Below are 22,817 nucleotides of genomic sequence, written 5' to 3'. Positions count from 1 at the left end.
GGGTCCCATCCCTTCTCCGATCACCCCGGTACTTCTGCCACATGCCACCATATTCTCTTAGCGGTGTTCTTACCTTTACCACCAGGACAGAGAACCTTTTTTCTGCTCTGAGGACCCTGCCCATGGGGGCAGGAAACATCAGCTGGGAGCCACAGAGATAAAAGCTGGGGCCTGAACTTAGAATGTGACCCTGTGAGGAGGCTTCGGTACAGGCACTGTAAAACTGCAAAGTGCTGGCAGGCACACGGCCTTAGCAATCTGAGGTGTGCTCCTCGCCCCGCCCTGTCAGGTTCCTCTGCTCCAGTCCCCTTTCTGCACCCCCCACCCCCTGCTTCACTTGCCTGGGAGAATCCCTGCTCGTGTCCAGCCCCTTAGATACTGAGGGAACCACCTCATAAATGTTATAGATTGCCACCTTACATAAACTTCTGTAAGTCAGGGGTAGTTTGGAGAGAGAAAAAGAGGGGACGGGATAGGAGAAAGCTACAGGCAGGTGAAGGCCATGTGCCTAACTGAACTCTGTATTTCCAAAGTTAGTGTAGCCTGTTAAACCCCGAGTGTTAACGGCTGACCTTAAAAATTGCTGGCCAATTCTTCACTGTCTGACCTACCAGGGAAGCCCTGGTTAACTACAGCTCCCACTTTTTCCTACCACTCCTCCTGCGATCTTACAACTGACCATGGAACAAACCACACTTAAAGCCGGGGTGGGGTACGGGGCTCAGTCTCGGGAATCAGTGCAATGGAGTGACAGGTGGATGGCCCCAGGCACCCAGAGACTCGGGCTCTAGCCCAGGCTGCACAGTGAAGAGCCCTGGAGACCCCTCTGAGGTTGCTGGCTCTCCCTGGGCTGGAGAGTGCCCGTTTCTGTGTGGTTTAGGTGAGTGCTTACAAACTCACAGCATGCATCTGTCTGCCTTTAGAATTTTGGAGCAAGAAATTAGAATTCTCACAAATTCCCTAAATTATAACTTATTCTTAAAATACATAAAATATTCTTCATACTTTTCCTGTTATTACAGAAATCTGAAAAAAAATCTGTTTAACAAATAGGATTATTAAACTTAGTAGTATTTACAAAGAACTGCAGTCTCTAGGGAATATTTAAACCCTGGAAAACCAGAAATGTTATTGGATAGTATTCAAATGTTAACATTCAAATAGCCTAACAAGGTTAAGAGTACAGACGAGTGTCAGAATTGCCAAATTAAGAATTTATTTTGCTTCCAAAGCTTATTTCTTAGAGCACCACTCACAGGATCTGTATAAGGCATATGACGTGTATAGTTCTCTTATTTGCAGGAGTGACTCGGGGCTGGCAGCGGACAGGGCTAGACAATCCCAGGCAGAAGTAGATGGAAACCGCTTCCCTCTGCACCCCTGTCCTGGCTCGGTGACTGGATGTGCAACTCTGAAGGAGCAACTGCTTCTTGCTCTAGTTTATTTGACGGAGATGAGTTCCTTCAAACCAACAGCACCTTTACATTTAAAGCTTCAGGATTCATGGACACTTTTTTTAACTACTTCTCATTTCCTCAACTGATTCTCCCAGGGTTCTGGAGTCAAAAACCATGTTTCCTGAGAAGTGCTGGGAAGGAATTCCCGGGTGGAAGCCCTCGTGTCTAGCCCCAGCTCCCACAGCCTCATTGAGGAGGAACGTGTGGTAGAGTTAGACAAACTCCTGGAAATCATTAGGTGCCTCTCAATCTGTTCCCTCATCTATAGAATGAAGACATTATCACTAACCGCCAGGTCTGTGGGAAGAAGGAAACGACACAACATACCAACTTACCACACTGTTAAGGTGGATGTTTTAGGAATGAACAACTCTTCCTACAGCAGGTTCTCTGGCCTACAAAGAGATATATCCAGCCTCTTTAAAAGAGACCGTGAGAGCATCAGATTTAGAGTTGGAGACTTGGTTTCAGAGCCTAGTTTTGCCACTTATTTTAAGCGTCTCTGCTCTCCAGTCTCAGGTTTCAGCTGCAAACTGAGGGTAACCTGAGTCACCAGGATAAATGTTAGGACTTAGGACAATACCTGCAGAGAGAGCTGGTGTCCTGCCCTGTGTTTCCTGTAGTCAGCTGGGACACTGAGGCAAAGGCAGGCCACCAGCAAACAGCTTTCAAAGCACACAGCACAGAAAACGAACCAGTGACAGGGACATCTCCTCTGGAATTGATCCCACTGTAAGGAAGTTCAAGGAAAAAACAATTGGATTTCGCCAACCTGGTAAGTGAGAAAGTAACTGGAAAGAAGAGACACTGAGGTCGCTCAGTCGTGTCCAGCTCTTTGTGACCCCGTGGACTGGAGCCCACCAGGCTTTAGTTATTCAAATCCTTGAAACATCAATTTGGGAAATCTCTGCCAAACTGTGTGCAGGAGACCAAGTAGCTCTGAATGTGCCCCTCACCTGGAACAACGCACAATCTAGAAAAAAGAGACGGACCATGATGTGCAAAGTTAACAGGACGTCAGGACAGGGGAGACTCCCTCCAACTGGACACCAGGGCTTGCAGAGGACAGTCACACTTCTCGAGCACTGGTGCAGAGGGTGCTCAGGCAGAGGCGATAGCCCCAACACAGGGTAACAGCCTGGTATGCCAGAGCTATCCACAGGTCCAGGCAGGAGAGGAGAGGTGGAGGTGGCGGTGGAAAAGTGAGCTGGGGTGAGGCTCCAAAGGGCCCTGAGAGGGGGCCCTGAAGCAGAGCCGTGAGGGGGCCTAGGTCAGACTCTCTTCTCACCCCCCCGGGGCTCCACCAGCCCCACAGAGCAGGGTTAGGAGAGCAGCAGACAGACTGAACAGCCTTGGCTCTCCCCTCTGTAACACAAGCCCCCATTTCTGGGCCTCAGGGCAGTTCAGTTCCCTTCAGTCATCTATAACGCTGGCTTTACAGAGTCCACCGTGTCCTGGCTCGGCTGACTGGCCCCGCGTCCTCTTCCAGCCTCAGGGGTCTTGGACCTTACAAAATCTATGACTGGCTTAGGCTACTGGTTTACAAACTTGTAACAACTTAGCTCAATACATAAAAATTAATAATAAAAGCATGGCTGCACTGGCTAAAGTATGAGGAGCCCTCAGGGCGCCTCCGGTGAACCCCTGGAGTTCTGCTCCGGCAGCTCCACTGGGTTCTTCCCACTTTAGGATGCTCGGTTTCCGTGCTCGCATGGGAAGGTCAGTGTGGTGGGCTCAGAACCCCTGTCTCTGCTGAGCAAGGGACCACAGCTTTCTGAGGTCTGTCACCTGCGGGCTAGGAAAGAGTCAAGACCAACTCTCAATCCTTGAGGCTGTGTCTAAGCCCTCCCCTCCCCAGTCCTACCTGCATTCATGAAGCCCTTTCCCAGGCCCACTTCCTCAGGAGTCAGGAATAACAAACGCCACCTTCAGCTAGAGGAAATAATCCTGCTTGTCCCTGATACTGCACCATTAGCGATTCTTCCTTTTGGATAGAGTGCTTCCAGCTTCCCTAGAAGGTGACCTTCTCCCCCACACGCTTCTGGGTGACAGGTCGCCAGGTCATTCCTCATCAGAAGCAGGAGAGTAATAACATACGCGGCACTCAGTTTGGGCTCAACGAACACAGCAGACCAGCCTCACCCTCACTGCGACGCTGCCACTCCCGGCCACCTTTAGGCGTGAGGCACTCAGAGGCCAGTTCCACCGGGTCCTTGCTGGGCCTGGCGGCCCGGCATCCTCTTCTAGCCTCAGGGGTCTTGGACCTTCACCCTCCACGAGTTACTTAGCTCCTCTGTGCTGAGAAAAGCATGGAATCCAGAGATGCAAGGAGGCAGACAGAAGCCGCCCTTCAGCCGGAGAACAGATAACGATGGCTCTTAGAGGCACCGAGCAGGAGGCACAAAAGCCCCCACTCACTCCTCCTCCATGCCCTCCTCCAGCCACCTTAAATACTGCACATCTCCTTGGTCCATGGGAAGACTGAAGAGCTCTGGGATTTCAAAAGGATGCACCAACCTTTGGGAAGAAAGCAGAGTCCCATGAGTGGCATACAAGGCTATGCCATAAAACCCAACTGGCCAACCTCCCTTGAGGCCCTCTGAAGTCGGCCTGCAGCCCACCTGTCCGGCCCCAGAGCCCACCACTCCTAAGCCTATGACCCATCTGTCACCAAGTATAAATGAGGCCAGAGGGCATTAGAGTCTCACAGACATGGGTTCAAATTCTAAGTCCACTACTTACTAGCCATGTAAGCATGGACATATCTCATTTCGCTGAAGCCCCCACAAAAGAGGAGGGTGCAAACAGTACTGGACTGCTGAGGATTAAATGAGGCAAGGTAGATAAGGCACTTAGCTGCTACACTGACTGGCACTGTGCACTCGGTAAGTGGCAGCCGCTGCCTGGATTACTGCCCTCCACTCGTCACTGTGCCTTTCGCAAACCGCCCCGTCCCCTGCGCCGATTCTCTCCTCCACCTCCAAAGTCCTCCCCACTCCTGCTGAGAAACTGAAAGCCTCTCTGCTCCTCAAGGCTCGCTTCAACCAGCGGCCTTTCCCCAGGGACCTTCCTTGACCGTCCGAGCCCACAGAAGCCTCTCCCTTCTCCCCGTCTCTCTCACCCAGTTCTGAGCACACGGGCTGTCTTCACTTTGCAAACTGAAAAGGCAGAGGACGCCTCAGTCCCAGCTGTCAAGCCGGGGTGACAGTCGTCTGCTCTCCTGACTTTCCGGTCCGTTCCGTTCAGTCGCTCAGTCGTGTCCGACTCTTTGCGACCCCGTGGACTGTAGCCTACCAGGCTTCTCCATCCATGGGATTCTCCAGGCAAGAATACTGGAGTGGGTTACCATTTCCTTCTCCTGACTTTAGGCACTGAGAAATCCTCATGAGAGAGGCTGCTTACTAAATCACAACATGTGCACGAACAGGTGCTTGAACAGTAGGAGCAGGCCGCATAATTTTATCCAGTGCCTGAGAAGAATGAATTTTCCTATTTCATGGAATCCTAGACCAGTGGTTTTCAAAGTGGAGTCCTCTGACCCCTGGGGAACTTTCAAGCCTCTTTCAGGAGGTCCAAGAGGCCAAAACTATTTTCACAACAATACTAATTTGTTATTTATCTTTTCGCTATGTTGATGTTTGCACTGATGGTGCAAAAGCAATGATGGGTAAAACGTCACACCTTAGCACACATCAGGACCGCAGCTCCACGCTGTGCTGGCCATCACTGTGTTCTTCACCATCGCATACATGCATGCATTTTCTTTAAAGTCAAATTTACCTAAGAACATTTCTGATAATGTGGCAAAAATTACTATTTTTATTAAAGTTTGACCCTTGAGTGTGTCTTTTTAATATTCTGTGTGACAAAATGGGAAGTATATATAAAGTGCTTCTGATATCATACCTAAGTTCAGTGTTGTCTTGAACTTGTCTGATGCAAGTCACAAGCTAAACGACCTTTTTCCCACAGTACACCATTTTTACTTTCAAGCTTGAGTAACCATCATTTGTCTGTCAATTTCACAAATTAAGGTGACTCAGGTTTGAGTATTAGGCACACATTTTCTCAAATATGAACAAATATTTGGCCCATCAGTCGAAGACAATTTACATCATTTATTGCCAATCAAAAAATTCATTAAAAAAACATTCGTGTTTTGCGGGTAGGGGAGGGAATGACTGGGAGTCTGGGATTAGCAGATGTAAACTGTTATACATGGGATGGGTAAACCAGAAGGTCCTATTGTACAGCACAGAGAGCTCTATTCAACATCTGGTGATAAACCATAAGCAAAAAGAACATGAAAAAGAATATATATATGTATAACTCAGTCACTCTGCTGTACAGCAGAAACTATATACATTGTATAACATTGTACAGATATAAAACACTGTAAATAAGAAAAAATTCATGTTTTTAAGCAAAAATCAGAAGTTTGGAAAATTTGAATGTATAACCATGAACTCAGTACTTAACAGGTGCTTTTGAGGAGATCCAGCTCTCTTATTAAGCCAGATTTTGCAAAAATGTAGAAAGATGCCATTCTTCTCACGTGTTTGATTTTTGGAAACTACGGTTACCCCCCTAAGAAGGCATCGCCAGCACACTGTTTCACGGCACTGCGCTGCACTGCAGATACTGAGCTTTTTACAAACTGGCGTCTGTGGAAACCCCACCTGGAACAAGTCCACTGACACCGCCTTTGCCCACTCCGTGTTTCTGGGTCAGGTTTTGCTAATTCTTGCAAAATTCCAAACTTTTTCATGATGATTATACTTCGTATGGTGAGCTGACGTCGGCGATCTCTGATGTTACTGTAACTGTTTCTTGTTTTGTATGTTTAAATTAAGGCACGTACTTTGTTTTCTTTAGACACAATGCTGTTGCTGGCACACTTACACTGCAGTGTAGGGTAAACATAACTCTCATACGCACTGGGAAATCAGGCAGTGACGTCACTCGCTTCACGGTGGTGATCTGAGACCAAACCTGCAATATCTCCAGGGTATGCCTGTATTTACTTCTGTTCATATGTTATTATTCTGTTACTGTTATTTTCAATGAACTAAAAATATTTATCTTAAAAATTTCTCAGCTTTAATTTCTAATACAGTAAACTTTGATAGAACCCACATAAGTGAAGCTCTTTTTGGTCTTCAGTAATTTTTAAAAGTATAAAGGGATCCCGAGACCAAAATTTTGAGAACCACTGGTTTGAAACTAATAACTCATTTTACAGGAACTTCCCTGGTGGTCCAGTGGCTAAGACTCTGCGCTTCTAATGCAGGGGGCCTGGTTTCCATCTTGGTCAGGGAACTAGAACTCACAGGCCTCAACTGAAGATTCCACACGCTGCAATGAAGGCCTGGCGAAGTGAATTAAAGTCGCTCAGTCATGTCTGACTCTTTGCGAACCCATGGACTATACAGTCCAGGGAATTCTCCAGGTCAGAATGCTGGAGTGGGTAGCCTTTCCCTTCTGCAGGGGATCTTCCCAACCCAGGGATCGAACCCAGGTCTCCAACATTGCAGGCGGATTCTTTACCAGCTGAGCCACCAGGGAAGCCCAAGAATACTGGAGTGGGTAGCCTATCCCTTCTCCAGGGGATCTTCCTGACCCAGGAGTTGAACCGGGGTCTCCTGCATTGCAGGAGGATTCTTTACTAACTGAGGTATCAGGGAAGCCCTAATATCAGGGAAGACCTGGGAAGACAAATAAATAAATATTTTTTAAAATAAACTAATTAAAAAAAAAAACACCAATGACTCATTTTATAGATAGTCTATGGGACAGGGTCATAGCCAAGGTCCCATGGGAGGCTGGTGACTAGGCTCAAGGTCACCTCCTTTTCAAGCTCATTCACTTAGTTACCAATAGGTCCCTGGCTGGGAGGAGATGGCACTATTACCTGATGTAGCTGGAAAGCATATGGATCTTCGAAGTCTTTGTCTTTATTAACTGTAAAAGAAAAAATAAAAATCCCTGGTGTAGGATCTCGGCTCCAGGTCCACAGCCCTTCACTCCTCTGGCTTTCTAGGAAACAGCACTCCTCCAGGTGCCCAGGCCCAGTCACCAACTTACAAATGGACACAGGGCACCTGTGTGGGGCAAGAACCTCCGTCAGTTGATCCTTGCTAATACTTAATTGGGACTTTGCTCTCACTCTTTCCCGATTAGGGCCCTACCCCCCAGCTTCACTCACCAACAGGACCTCGGTGGCTTCCTCTATTTCTCCATTCCAGTAGTATCTGGAGAAAAGAGCAAAGAAGAAGTGTCACGCGTGTAAGATGGCTGAGCTTAGTCGCTCAGTCGTGTCTGACTCTTTGCGGCCCTGTGGACTGTAGCCCACCAGGCCCCTCTGTCCATGGGATTCTCCAGGCAAGAATACTGGCATGGGTTGCCATGCCCTCCTCCAGGGGATCTTCCCAACCCAGGGATCAAACCCGGGTCTCCTGCGTTGCAGGCGGATTCTTTACCAGCTGAATTACCAGGGAAGTCCACTTACAAGATGAGTTCAGTGAAATAAACCTGGCCCAATTTGCTGACTTACTAAGGTGGAAACTTTAAAATCTTTCCAAGCTCATATGAAAAAGCCTGGAGTTGGCCAAGGTCCTACAGGTCATCTAGTCTAAACATTCTAATGCATGCTTCCAGCACCTGACTTAACTTTCCTGGAAGTAAGAGGCTCACTGTCTCTTGAAGAAGTCCATCTACCTTAACGGTTTTCACATGAGATGGTTTTTCTTATGGTGTGCCGACATTTGCCACCCAAGTGTCTTCCCCAACTTCCACGATGGCCCTGAAGAAACTCCTGCAAATTTACCCTCCAAAGCGGGCACCTCCAGTTCTATTTGGCGCTCACCCCACACTCCTGGCTTCCAGGCACCTCCCCATCCTCTGGGCTGGTGCTATTTATATCACTGACTCTCAAAGCTGAGTGCCCACCAGCGACAAATGGAGAAGCACAGGACTTATTCAGGGAAGAAGCGAGCCTTATAAAATACGGAAGCAGGTCTGAAAGTTCAAAACAGAGTCAGTGACAATGTTCAGAAAAAGAGTAGGAGAACAGCATCATGGGAGGGAGAGAAATGCGGCCTGAGAATATCTATGCTGACCCAGGGCAAGTCTAAGATGGCTCAGGCCCCTGGCCTCAGCCTACAGCGCTGGTGAAAGGGTGAATTACAAGGAAGGACGAACATGAGGAGAACGGCAGGCTAAAGTTCCAGTCTAGCTTCCGACCACCAGCTCCCAGACTGGCGTTATGTGAATCACTTAATATGACCTCTGAAAAATTCAGAGACTCAAGCCCCATCCTCAGGGAGACTAAACAGATCCAGGATGGAGCTCAGGCATCTAAACTGCAGCCAGACTTGGGAGCCACAGCAACAGGTGATGGGGGCACCGCGGGCGTGTCACTGGTGGGCAGGGGGAGCGTTTGTGCTTCAGCGCTTCTCTGTTCTAACCTGTAGAACAGGCATCTCTCCGTCTCTCATCAGGGCAGGACGGAGCTGAGAAACAGGCTGGCCAGAGAGATTTAAGGCGCAAGACAAATCCTGCACGGGCAGGACTGGGACGCCGAGATATTGTGTTTTATCACTTTATTTATTTTTAACTGGAGGATACTTGCTTTACAGTATTGTGCTGGTTTCTGCCACACATCAGTGTAAATGAGCTGTGGTTGTTTTATGGCCCCTTCCTCCCTCTAGACCCTCTCTCCTACCCCCAACCCATGCTGAAGTATTTTGATGACGGAAATGGTATAGACGTGGCTTAAGTGAAAGAGCTGATCAAATGAAAGGCAGACAATACACAGAAACAGCCTGTCACATATGCCAAACTCAAACTTTTCCAGAGAATCCAAAAGCAATAGGAATTATAATCTCTGATATTCTTAGCTGGCTTACTCAGACTGGTTTACCCAGTCTGACTTCTTTGCTAACAGCAAGCTAACTGATTGACTGATTTACAAAGAATGAGGAAACAAGATTCACTGTTCCTCAACTGTAGATCATTTTTCTGCCTTCTCTAAACATAGCCTGTTTTTGCTTTTGTTGAATGGCATAAACCCACTGGTTGATTTCTTTGGGATACAGACCGACAGTGAAGTATTGATTACGTAAATGCCTTTGAGTTGTTCTTTTACAGTTTCCCATTAGTTCAGTGCCCGAGTTTCCACCAGGCAGGACCTGACGGAGCACTCTCACAGCCCTCCACTGGCCACAGCAGAACTCACAGTGAGGAGGCCTTAGGCAGGATGTTCACAGAGGCAGCCAGCTTCTTATCCAGTACAGCCCTAAAGCAAAGAGAGGGCATGCCAGTTACTGGGGCAAGTGTCCAGCATCTGAAGAGATGGAACAGGATTCAGGAGTTCCTGGGAACTCCCCAGGAAACCTAAGTCAAAACAGATAACCATTTACAGTACCCTTCCCAAGTCAAACCAATACGTTCCATAACTCCCGTGCACAGACCCTCTGCGGACAGAATTGTTTCTAAGTCCTTCCCTGAGTGGGAGAAGCAGGAAAGCAGCTATGCAAAGGCTGTTTCAAGGACAGGCCCAATCAGCTTGGTGAATGGAAATTTGTTAGCACTGGAAGGAGAACAAAAAGACCCGGATTCCAATCCAGCCCTGCAGCAGGATGGCTGTGTGACCTTATGCAGCTCCTTCTTTCATTCCAGAAATCAGGATTTGAGCACCTATCCAAGACAGGCAGGACCGCCTCACTCAACTTGACTCTCCTGCCGTGCAACCAGAGGAATGAGTCAACTGATGGGTTCCAACCCTTTTCACCACCAAACACTCCTTTGATTATGTCAGCTTCTTTTCCTTTTCTCTCTTGGATATGCACTAGGCTCTCACATGACATCTACGAATCAGAAGTGTCTGATGACCACATGGAACTGATACATCTCGAAGGGAAAGCAAAAAAAAGAAAACAAAGGCATCCCGTCCTGTGACTGGCAAATACAGGCCCTTTACACTGTTCATTTTTGTGACGCTTCCTACCACAGTCCTAAGAGCACCATCACCACCTCTGCAGACCTCTAAACACTGGGTTTTCTTTTTCTGACAGACCACAGACTGGAGTTCTTGCTCTGATAGTCTGAGTCCTGTGCAGGGCCTGAACTAGTACAAAGTATCACAGAAACAGAAGCACCACCACACTGTCGATTCAAGGAAGTGTCCCCAAGGATCGAACCTTAAGCCCTGGGAATCAGGCAGGCCCGGACAAACCCCTCAGGTCTGCCATCAGCCACGAAGGCCTGTCTCAGTTCTCTGAAGTGCTTGGCCCCGGCCAAATACAATGTGTCTGAGCTCTGAGCCCTGAGCCCGCCTTTCCTTGACCGCTGCCAAGAGAACTGACCTACTTTCTCTTCCCCCAAGTTCCCAGCTGAACACTGTTCTATTTAAGGCTCCACATTAATGTGGTATTATCACTATCCTCATGCCCTTGGAAAGTTCCAGGTGGTAAATAAATCCCTGACTCTAAGCAGAGGCACAGGGCCCAAATTTGTTTAAGCAAATGCTATAAGTCTTGCTCACTCAGTCAAGTCATCTGCTGAGAAATAACATTTCACTGGTTCTGAAAGTGACACGCAAACACAGGGAGTGAGTTAAACCTTTAGAAAAAAAAATTATGGAGAAGGAAATGGCAACCCACTCCAGCATTCTTGCCTCGAAAATCTCGTGGACGGAGGAGCCTAGTAGGCTACAGTCCATGGGGTCGCAAAGAGTCGGACACGGCTGAGCGGGAAAAAAAAAATCCATTGCTTCACGGGCTTCCAATCTCTTTGGCAGTGTGAATTCCTTGGTGACTAATCACAGCAACTTGTACTTGGGAAAAAGACTGTAAAATTCTGGAGGACTATGTTATTCAAAATGCCCCTGTGGCGAAAAAGAAAAAAATAATACCAGAGAGAGAGAAAACAAATGTATAAGCTGATGGATAAAACACACAGCAAAGTTCAGCGGTGAGTCACAGAGCGGGAGCTCAAGCCCTCACGCTCGTCTGAGTAAAGCAGAAGACAGACCTGCGAGGGTCTGCAGAAACTGCAAAGGCCACAGACTGGAGGCTCACAGACCAGATACATGGTTTGGCTCTCACAGTGTTTAAAAAAATCTTGACTTTGTTACCAATATTTACTATCAGGGTCCATTACATTCAAAAATAAACTTACCGAGCTTCTCACCAAAAACTGAATCTGAGAACATTCTGGACCTGTAGTCCTACAAGGCCACACTCAGCTAGAGCTGAGCAGCAGCTACTACCTCCAGGCACGGCAGGAGCTTCTCGGGCCAGGCAGTCTTCACTCTCCTCCCTCCCAACGCCTGGGGCGCATAAGGGTTGCTAACTGCTGCCGTTCTTCATCAAGACACCCAGCCCACTTCGCTCAGGTTGAAGTGGCCTGCCTGTCGATACTGGTGCCTGTGGCCCTGGTCCAATCTAACCCCTGTCCCTGTGTGTGAGAGCAAGGCCCAGAGAAAGAAGACTGAGGTCATATGTGGTGTTGTCAGCAAAGAGGGCACTAGAATCCAGCTCTACCAGTTCAGATTTCCACCCTAGCCCCAACAAGAGATTTTTTCCAGTTTAGAGTGTGTCTGTCAATGACGAGCTCTAAGAACATCACTAGGAGCCAGAACGGAACTGAACCAGACCTGAGAGGCAGCTCTAAAGAACACTGAGAAGGGCGAGCCCCAAACTAGAGCCAAAAGGCCTGGTCCCGGCACCAGTTCTATAGGCAGAGCTGAGCTACCTGCCAGCTATCATCGGTGGGGCCCTCCCTACCACGCACCTACTTACTCTCTCCTATAAACCCTGGAAACGAAATCTATTTACCTCTCTTCTATTCCAATTGAATCATTAGTGAACAGAACAGCTGAAGGGAATCTCCACTTGAGACTTCCAGTCCAGCTGGTGGGCTACACACACACACACACACACTCTGCAACCTCCCTTTACACCACATGCCAGAGACAACAGAGAACATTTCTCGCTCAGCCACGCTGGAACACAGTGAGGAGAACACTGTATGCACCAGCAACTAGAAGGAAGCCCTGAAGAATAAAGGCAGCCCTGAGACACGTATGGGAGCATATAAGGGGACTTCCTCGTTTAAGAGCCTTCGAATCTTTTAAAAACTGGTAGTGATCTGGTTTACTTGGCCTCCAGCAACTTGGAGAATTTTGAAGATTATAAAATTATAATTTTTCATTAACATAGTCAAAGTTTCAATCATACAGGTTGACCCTTCTGGAAATACTTCTTGAGGCGATAAATTATTCTTAGGAACTGATTCAGACTGCAGAATGTCCACCTGCCTGCTCCACATGCAGTGGAAACAGGGCTGCCTAAGGGCGACTCCTGCAGCTGCTCCTGCACTTCCCTGTCAGCATCACTAGGAAAGTATCTGAAGCAAGTCAAACACCATGAGAAACTAAAATTCAACAATGAAGGAGAATTTACTTGAGAAAGACAAATTAATAGAACAATCAAAACTAAGATTTTAAAATAAGTACAATTATATATACTTTAAAATTGCTAAGAGGAGATCTTAAGAGTTCTTACCACACCAAAAAAAGTAACCGAGATGATGGATGTTTTAGCTAACCTTAGCGTCACAATCATTTTGCAATATATACATATATAAGGGGTTAGGTTGTATATCTTAAACTTACACAATGTTATATGACAATTATATCTCAATAAAGCTGCAAAAAATTAAACATAAAGTAAGTATAATTACTATCTGCAGAAAGATAAAACAAGATTATTGCATCTATAAAACAAGATCAGACAAGTACGAAACAAGAACACTTGGTTAACTAAAAACAATTCGAAATCCTGAAAAGGAAACTACATAATTCAGTCTAAAGAAAACTATAAAGTCAGTCACAGAAAATGAATTCAATATTCAGGAAAAGGACGCAGAAAGAATAGAGAGGAGAGAGAGTATATTTAAAAAGTTAACAAATGAACACTAAGATACGCTCCTAAAAACTAGCAGAGAGAAAACACGTTACCTACAGAGGAATGAGATCCACTGCTGCTTTTCATCAGCAACCCTGGATGCAAGAAGACGGCAGAGACCTCTCTCCAAGCTGAGACCAATCCATTCCCCTCAACTGGCCTTTCCACTATTTAGAATCCATGCCTTAGAGCCCTTTTCCTCCCAATACCTTGTAGATGTCACCTGAAGTTTCTCCTGACAGGACCCAGAGTGGCTGATCCAGGGGTCCAGTGAGTTCAGCACAGGCTCTGGGTATACCAGAAGCACAGAAGGGATTTCAATTCCTAGCTGCTGAAAGCTGAGGTCATATTTCTGGAGTAATCACATGCTCATTCAGACAAGAGCTGTTCTCCAAAAGCAATGTTAATAAGGAAAACAACAGACATTCTGGTTAGGGGCAGGAAAGATGCAATCAACTCCAAAGTTAGCCCGTGACCATCAGTGTGGAAGCCGTGTGCCCCCAAAGACCAGACTCAACACATAAACACTGTAACGACCACCAAGTTTCAAGAATGCAGGAGGGCAGAGCAAGAAAGGAGCTGGAGTCAAGCTTAGCGCCCCTCAGCCCACTAAGCCTCCTCAGAGCTGCCGTTACGAAGGAGGGGCGACTTCCCCAGCGGTCAGGACTCGACTCTCTCACTGCCGGGGCTCTGGGGCTCAGCCCCCATTCCGGAACGGAGATGCCGCGGGCTGCACGGTGAGGCCACAAAAACAAAAAGAGGGAGGGGGTGAAATCAGATACAACCTTTACTGAGCCTCTGTTACATTTGAGTTCCTGGAGTAAGGACTGAACAGGTACCATATCATTTAATCCTCTCAACAACAACAGTAATTCCAAAAATAAGGTTCAGAGAAGGGGAGCAACTTGCCCGAGGTCACACAGTCAGCAAGTGACAGAGCCAAGATTTCAACTCTGCTCGCGGGTTCTCTCCACCACTGCTTTCAGTAAGTCACCAAACACCTGGAATTGGTCTCCTCCTCCTCCTGTCATGGTCCACATCTCTGGGACTGAGCAAAGACTATCTCCAAAAATAAAGAGAGCTGGGTCAGGAATTAAAACTGTTAAATGCTCAACCTGCAGGCTTCCATCTGAGCAAGGCGCCTAGCTCTCTGGATCTCAGGTCCCTTATCTGCCCCCAGGCACCACTCAACATTTTCAGGCCCAGAAACAGGATCCATCCAAGTGTCATTCACACGTGCCTCTCAAATTGTCCCCATCAGACAGCTGTGCAGTTCATCACTGGATAGATGGGGTTGTCAAAAGCAAAAGAAGAGTCCCGAAGTGGCCCCTCTGAGCCCCCTGGGGCAGTACCTAAGCCCCTTCCCGGTACCTGGCAATATCTCTGGCAATCTGCTCGTTGGGACAGTTGACAAAAACAATGGAGTACGTGCCGGACACGTAGCTGCCAGTGACAACCGAAAGGAGCTGCAGGCTGAGGGTCCTGAGCACAGGGTATGTCAGGAGAGAGGCTGTCAGGATCTACACAGTGGGAAAAGAAAAGCACAGATCAGCAGAGACATGACCGACTCCCCACCTGCGAGCTCAAGCAGACTGGGACCAACGCTGGGTGACACACTTTTATCCCCATTTCCCACTCTGTACTGAACTTCAGTGCTTAATGTTTTCATGCCTAGATTATTTTCCTCTGCATTTTACAAATGGTTAAAAAAAAAAAGGCTTAAAAATCAAGACACTTGCTCAAAATCACACAGTTCTGGGAATTCCCTGGTGATCAGTGGTCCGGATTCTGTGCTTTCACTTCCAGGGCCCAGGTTCGATCCCTGGTTGGGGAACTAAGACTCCATGAGGCTGAAAAGCCATACGGCGTGGCCACACACACACACACAAAGTCACACAGCTTTTAACTGGCGAAGCCAAGAACAGGAGTGGAGCCTGGATAACTTGAAATCCATTCCCATTGCAAAAAAACTGCTACTAGAGGTAATGCCAACTGGCATCCACTGAACTGCTATCATCCTGTGGAGACTCTGACTGACAATAAACTCCTGTACCTGCTGATGTGCTAGGGAGTGAATTTCACCATCATTCAGCTGTGTACATGCCAGGTGCTGTCGGGAGTCCAGGGGAAAAGGAAGCCTAATTCCAAAGCAATGGGACCTGTGCTACTATGACAGACAGCCGGCAGGGGAGGTCCAAGAGGAAGGCTCCATCTGTTGGGGGCAGAAGAGGCTGGGAAGAGAAGGGACCATCCAAGTTGGAACTGAAATAACAGTTAGGACTGAAAAAAAAGATATGGATAATATGTGCAAACTCAAGAGGTATCTGGGCACAGACGAATTATCTAGACTGCATGGGTCTTAGTCAGTGGGCATGAAATTGGGAGGAAAATGAGTCTGGCTAGAACTATAAAGGGTCGGCTAAGGGATGTGGGGTTTGGACTCAGGTGACAGGGTGCTTTCGGAGGCTTCTCAAGTAGGAGAGAAATAATAGGATCAGGCTGAGTAACCAGGAGGGTGGGGGGATCAGAGATGGGCGGGCCAAGGCCGCTATAGTGCTGCAGGAAAAAGACATCAGGATCCTGAGCTAAGAAAATGACAGTGACAACAGAGGAAAAGACCGTCGAGATACAATGTTTCTTGCTACTTTAATGATAAAACATCTAAAAGAAGAGGAAATAAAAAGAACTGGAGGACATCTTCCAGGGTTCTTTGCTTGGGGGATACAAAAGAGTCATTAATAGAGATGGAGGCAACTTGCAAGGAGCCCCACAGTGAATCAGGCAAGACTGGACAAGAACACGCTTCTCCTGCCTGCCAGCCCGGGGCTCACGTCTCGCTCAAACAAACCTCTGTCCCCCCACTCCTACGTTATGGCCTGGCCCTGCCTGCCTCCTACTCCTTGGCAGGGCCTGAGTAGTGTTTTTATTTCTTCAGCTTCAGTCTGACTAGAGGCCTGTCCGGGGTGGGCTTCTCATTCCCTCCCACGACCTCCCCCAACACCTCCAGTCCAACATACTAGTCCTCTGAACTAAACCAGTGACCACACAAGAAAAAACAACCAGGGTTTGCAAGGAAGTTGTTAGTGACAACTCAATTAGATTACATAGGATATAAAATAAAGGCACTAAACAGCAGGATTTAAAACCTAGTGTTCGTACAGCTCTCTGTGGTCAACAGGTTACTTTCTCTCTCTTCTATAAAGGTTACCTAGAAATTGGAGATTACAATGTTTGTGCTGCCTACCACAGAGTTGCCATGGGTTCAAATAAGATAGGAAAAACAGTTTTTGGCCACTAATCCAATAAAGAAAGGAATCATGCTTTGCTCGTCACTGTTCCCCAGGACAGTTCATGGCACACAGCAGGTTCTCAAGAAATAACCTGCAGACTGGTGAATTCGTACACCAGCAAGATGCTGAGATGGAGACTGAACAGTCTTGTGAAGTAAGTAGGGCTTTTGGGTCATCCACGGAGCTTCTGGCAGAGAATCAAACATACTAGTACACTCTAAGGGGTCAGATACACGACTCTAAGGTGGCTTTCAGCACGGACTCTAAACAAAAGAAACAATGGTCTGTCCCCCAACCAAAAAAGCCATTCCTAGGGGAGATATAGGGCATTTCAGCCAGCAGGTATCAGTGGAACACAGAGCTCACAGGATTAAATACAAACACCTAAAATGTACTGAAACTCTTGTGTGAACTCACAGTGAAAGGGACACTCAGAGGTAGTCTGGGCGCTTGGGTATAACCTAAGACAAGCCTTCATTTAACAGGTAAGGTGACTGAGGCAGTTCTGTGACTGAACCAAGACTGAAATCCATACTCCTGCCTCCCATTCTGGGCTCTCTGAACTGCAAGGAGCCTCACCAGGAAGTGACACAGCGGGGTTATTTCAGCTTCACTTAATCCAGTGGCTCTCAGCTTGAGGCAATTTTGCCCCAGCCCCAGGGGACATCTGGCCACATCTAGGGACAATTTGGATGTCATGACTGGGGAGGAAATGCCATTGGTAGAGGCCAGGATTGCTGCTGAACATCCTTCTACTGTACCGTCCATCACACTGAAATACAGCAGTTTACTTATATCTCCCTCATTGGATGTGAGCTCATTCATTTCTGGATCCACAGCACTTTACAAGCCCTGATAGGAGGTATGGACTTGAGAAGTGTTTGTGGACCGTACCAACAAAGAGCCAGGAGGTATGAAAGGTCAGTCTGGCAACAAAGGTGGACTGCAGTCCGTTGGAAAGTGCTATCACATGAATGCAAGGCACGCTTGCCGACACACTCCTAACAGAAGCACTCGACTACTGTGAGCTTACAGCGTTTTCATATTTATATCTTCACATCTTTTCTGATTTTACACTGTTTTAAAATATTTTATGTACCCTTTCAATTACTTCATTCTGCCTTTGTCCTTTTTTTTTTTTTTTGTACTGGAGTATCTGCCTAACCTTTAACAGGTTATGGTTTTGTTTTCTTTACTTTTATGGCCACACCCCGAGGCATTCGGGATCTTAGTTCCCCAACTAGGGATCACACCCAACCCCCCTGCACTGGAAGGGGGAGTCCTAACCACTGGACCATTGGAGAAGTCCTTTAGAGTTTATGGTTGACTTTACAATCTGTGTTAAGGCAGAAGGGGCCTCAGAAACCACCTAGTACTTCTAAATTTATAACCCAGGAATTGGTAAATACTCTGAAATTAACATTGCGTTTATCTATATACTTTCCTTGGGTGCAAATTCAGAATTTTCACACACACACTCCCGCAAGAAAATCTATAGTCCCCCAAATATTAAGCATCACTGATGTGTGCCAGTTAATTAAGGGCCAGAGAGGGAAAGAAATCACCAGAAAGCTGAGCAGCGGAGCTGGGCTAGACCCCTGGGCTTCGACAGTGCTCCTTCCCACCAGCCAGCCCTGCCCCAAAGAGCAGCTAGCACCAGCACCACCAACAGGTACTTTGCAGCCACATCCGAAGACACTTCAGAGATGAGACAACCAAGCCCCCAGAAAGTGAGCCGGCAACTACACTGGGAAGAGGGAAAAAACTAGCATGGGACCCTTAGACGAGAACGCACCAGCAAACACCCCTCACCACCCCACCCTCCTGGGCAGTGAAACAGCCCTGTCACTCCTCCCCAAAGGCAGGGCAGAAAGGGGTGCTGGTGAGCTTCAGAATCACACCACCATCTCCAGGACACTGGGTGGTGCCTCCAGGGATTTCACCATCCACCCTCTACCCGCCTGCCCCCAGCTCAAAATCCCAGGAGCATACAACACAAATGCCCCTTCTTCCCTCAATTCCCAGGCTGGAGGGTTAGAGGCGAGAGGATTCACAGCGTCGTACGGTGCAATACTCACCAAGAGGCATATTAAGATAGAGGGCCGAGCGGAGCCTGGCACAGGGCACCGAGAGCCTAGCCTGTCCATGGCATCACTGGTTCCTGGAGCCAGCACAGGCTATGGGAACTGCAGCCTGAGGGAAAGTCGCTGGCGGACGGGTGGGCTCGAAGGGCCCGAGCCCCGTCTCCTCTCACCACCTGCTGCCTGCCCCACTGCCCGCCAGGTCCCAGCCAGGCTGGCCAGAAGGAGAGGGCGGAGGGGGCGGGGAAAGAGGGACTCATTTTTCACCGGGCAGCTCTCTAGAAACATATAACCCAAACACCCTGTGCAAACCTCCAACCCCTGCAAAAATAAAAATACTAATCTTCCCTCCCCATTCTCACACATACCAAAATCCATAAAATCCCGAGGTGTACAGATTAAAGCTTCTTAGATAAATAAAACCTTCAGAAACCACAGCCCACAAACACAAATACACAAAAGTCTTCCACTGAGGCCCATCCCACCAAAAAAATAAAAACCCAAGGAAACGAAGCCCACACATAGCTGACTTTGTGTCCCCTGCAGGATCTCCCTTCTAATCCTCCACGGTTTAAAACAAACACTCCTGCTGCTGACTGCTCTCCCTGTAAACCCACCCATCTTTCAAGGCCAACTGGTCTGTGCAGCCTTCACCAAGGTTAACCCCAAGGTCCTATTTCCCCCAAGGCACTCTGTCCACACTTCGGAGGCAGCATTTAGCGTCAGCTGCTTGAACAAACTCAAAAGCAGCAAGCTAGTGACTGACTGCTGCCCTTTGGGGATGCAGAGTCCACAGCTGTCAGGGTTCCCCATCTGTGAATCCAGCTTCTTAATGTGAAATGTCCTAATGTTTAAGTGACCACACTGCTGCTAAGACCCTGAAGGGAAACGACTCTTCATCTTGGCTGCAGCAGTGATTACACAAACATTAAGAAAATTCAACAGACTGTACACTAAAATTGGGAAACTGTGTCCTATGTAAATAGTACCTTGAACAAAGTGGGTGGGGGGGAATGCCGAAAAACAATCAGGAATTGTTTTAAACTGGGCAGACAAAACAAAACACACCTGGTTCCCAAACTGGGGGGCAAGCTGCCAGTTCACAGCTTCTGTGTTTACCTGTCTGCCTTATTCCTTGGGACTATTATTCCTAAAAGGCCGATAACACTTTCTAGCAAAGTGCCTGACAAAGCCAGCTGTACCCTAGTCCTATCATTAATGATGGCTGTGTAGACTCAGGCAAATTATTTAACCTCTCTGAGCTTTGGGGGCTTTTTTTTATAAAGAAAGAGCTAATACCTCTTTTATAGGTCTAAAGTGAAGATTAACAGAAGACTGATGTAAGAGTTTATAAAATGTAAGACCATGTCAGCATTTCAAGAGCAGTCCCATGCCACTACCAAACAAGGTTAACTCAGAAAATCTCCAGTTGTGATTGAAGAACTTAGCATGTATGAAAAAAACAGGGTTAGAAAAAATGAGGCCTAGTGGTCCTTAAAAAACCCTTTATATTCAAAGTCCACTAAAATAAATCAAGACTGTGGTCTTTTAAATACGTTATATTAAGAGGAAAGGTCACTGTTAATGACCATTTTACCTTAGATCCTGAGATGATGTCCCAGAATTTAGCAGAGGTTCCTGCAGAGATTACATTCAATAAATATTTGTTGAATGACTAAATGATACGATGTGTGACTGGTGATGATAAGGATGGTCATGATGAAGGTGATGTTGGGGCAAAGGATGGCAAGGGATGAACTTCTATCTGGAAGAAACCACCTCTGGATTCTCTTCTTCCTTCAACTGAGGCACCTCTATTCTCTTCAGAGTCAATTCCAAGGCCAGATTCCAAACGTCCAATTCTGCATTTATGGCCTTGGCAGATCCTTCAGATCCAGTAAGAGCCTCAGTACCACTGCCTGAGATCGCAGGCTCTTCTTCTAGAGGCATCTTCCCTTCTTTCTTTCCTCCTCCTTACTGGATTCAGAAGTGAACTCAGACTCCTCTTCAGAGTCGTATTCTGTACCCGTCTCTTTCATCCACAATACTGCTTGTATCTTCTTTCTCTTTTTTCAGCTCTCTATTTTGAACGTTCTTTTGTTCTTTTGCACCTCTTCTATAGATATACAACAATCTACTGAAGTCTCTTTTTTAAGGTCAAACCTCAATCCAGGAAAGAATCCACATCAATCGCAGCACGGATAAGGTCTGACACCTGGCATAGGACAGCACTATTTCCTTAGGTTCATCTTTGATTCCAAAGATTTGCCTTCTTCCTCTCAAGGTACAGGCGTGCATCTATCATCTCAAGATACAGACTCTCTGTTAGTGCCAAAGCTTGAAACTTAAGTTTCATATTGATGAATTTAAAGCCCATCCAATTTGCAGACTGTTTTTTTTTTAAGTTTCTTCTTTAGCTCCAGGGAAACATGCATAATTATTCATAACATCATAGCAAAGCTTCCACCAAGCTTTATCGAGCATCTGGTTTTTCTTATCATCCATCACCTCTCTTATTACTACCAAAGGAACAGCAATGTTGAATTGTTGCCATGTTTCTTTTAAAGTGAGCAAAGGGTTTTTGGTTTTTTCCCAATACCATGGGCAAAGTGGTCAAACATACGCTTGGTGTAATACCCCATGAATGCTTCAACTATACTCTGATCCAAAGGCTAAAGATGGCTAGTTATAGATAGTGTTGGGATGAGTGAGGAATAATGCTTCTGGGTGACTGGATCACTACCAGTTATACTGTGAAGGCAAGATCTGGGGGAGTTAATTCCAGGCTCAAAGAATGAAACAATTAGGGAGTCAATCCCAAATGAGGGTAGTGGTTAACGATAAGGTTAGTGATCGCCAGAAAAACAAGAAAGCATTTTATATCTTTTTTCATAAAACAAGTGGAATTCGGGGTCTTAATAAGCAGAAATGGCTTTGTCATTTTGTCACCCGCAGCCGTGGCACCAAACGTAAGGGAGATCCTGTCCTCAGCGTCCTGAGCTTCCCGGGTTTCTGTCTTTCCCCAAAAGTACACAAAGGCAAGCGCTTCCAAAGCAGGCCCATTTCCTTGACGGTGAAGGCCTATTGACGTTAAAGCCTCTAGCTCTGATCAGTTTCTAGAGTTGCTTGGAATACGTGGGTGGTGACTGGGTATTTAACGGATCTTCCATCAAACTCGAATTTCAGAGTGTATTCAGTTCAGTTCAGTTCAGTCGCTCAGTCGTGTCCGACTCTTTGCGACCCCATGAATCACAGCACGCCAGGCCTCCCTGTCCATCACCAAAACCCGGATTCACGCAAACTCAGGTCCATCGAGTCGGTGACGCCATCCAGCCATCGCATTCTCTGTCGTCCCGGTCAGAGTGAATAGTAATTTCTAAACTTCTCAAACCATCCCTTGCTTGCATGAAAACTCATCTGGGTTGTCCTTGCTAGTGGTTTCCACCAGTTGCACGTAAACCTGTTTGGCCTGGCTGCAGACAGCCTTCAGCGATCGCCGCCCCCCCGCCCCCAATCCTAGACCCAAAAGATTAACTGACGTTTCCATCTTCTCGATGTTTACATCCTTGGGAATGCACAGCACCTAGGAGCAGACGCGGCAAAAACTCTCCCTGCTGGCCGCGACGGCCATCTCGTCTTGCTTACGGGTGTGCACGGCCCCACGTCGCTGTTACTCACGCCTTCTTCCAGCTTCCCGAGAATTTTCATCTTCCAGAGGCCTGACCCTTCGCCTCGCGTTAATACGTGTGTGGCCGGGGAGCAGGATGTTCGCCCCCTCCGCTCCGCCCCGGCGGCCTCAGCCTCCACCACGGGCTGGTTTTAGAGCCCGGGGGCCGTCTAACCTTCGGTTGGCTCTCACTGTCGCCACTCCGCTTGCCGGACACTGACCCAGCCTTCGCTCTCAGTGCCACCGAAGCAGCCAGACCTGAGACTAGGGCCCACTGAGCGGCAGCCATGGCGACGCACGGCTGAGACCCCGTGACGACCGGCGACCCCAGTGAGCCCAGGTATCGCGAGGCT

General features: G+C 47.5%; 1 protein-coding gene across 7 annotated transcripts; it reads right to left on the bottom strand.

Annotated features, from left to right (window-relative positions):
* Window positions 1-66: 66 nt before the first annotated feature.
* On the bottom strand, window positions 67-22,353 carry LOC129557214 (protein CutA homolog). 7 transcript variants are annotated; one of them, XM_055427773.2, is made up of 6 exons: window positions 18,795-20,388; window positions 14,798-14,946; window positions 9,694-9,753; window positions 7,663-7,708; window positions 7,369-7,418; window positions 67-3,974 (listed from the first exon to the last, which is right to left on the bottom strand). In XM_055427773.2, the coding sequence occupies exons 1-6, from the start codon at window positions 18,861-18,863 to the stop codon at window positions 3,872-3,874; spliced, it is 477 nt and encodes a 158-aa protein (XP_055283748.1). In that variant the 5' UTR covers window positions 18,864-20,388; the 3' UTR covers window positions 67-3,871. The 7 variants fall into 7 exon arrangements, 2 of the variants coding, with proteins under 2 accessions (XP_055283748.1, XP_055283749.1); XM_055427774.2 differs by lacking the exon at window positions 9,694-9,753; XR_016037926.1 differs by lacking the exon at window positions 18,795-20,388 and adding an exon at window positions 20,395-22,353 and having other exon boundaries at window positions 67-7,418; window positions 9,694-14,946.
* Between the last annotated feature and the right edge of the window lie 464 nt (window positions 22,354-22,817).

This window comes from Moschus berezovskii, chromosome 7, assembly GCF_049115385.1.
Source record: "Moschus berezovskii isolate FMDL1 chromosome 7, NW_MosBer_1.0, whole genome shotgun sequence".
In the NCBI taxonomy this organism is placed as follows: Eukaryota; Metazoa; Chordata; class Mammalia; order Artiodactyla; family Moschidae; genus Moschus; species Moschus berezovskii.
Note: the sequence above shows the minus strand (reverse complement) of the source record. Positions and strands in the feature narration are given on the sequence as shown.

Excerpts from the sequence above, each read along its gene's own strand:
- LOC129557214 (XM_055427773.2), bottom strand. The coding sequence starts at position 18,863 with ATGGACAGGCTAGGCTCTCGGTGCCCTGTGCCAGGCTCCGCTCGGCCC. Across the intron at positions 14,947-18,794 it reads CTATCTTAATATGCCTCTTG|ATCCTGACAGCCTCTCTCCT; the intron begins GTGAGTATTGCA and ends CCCACTGTGTAG. Across the intron at positions 7,419-7,662 it reads AAGCCACCGAGGTCCTGTTG|TTAATAAAGACAAAGACTTC; the intron begins GTGAGTGAAGCT and ends TTTCTTTTACAG.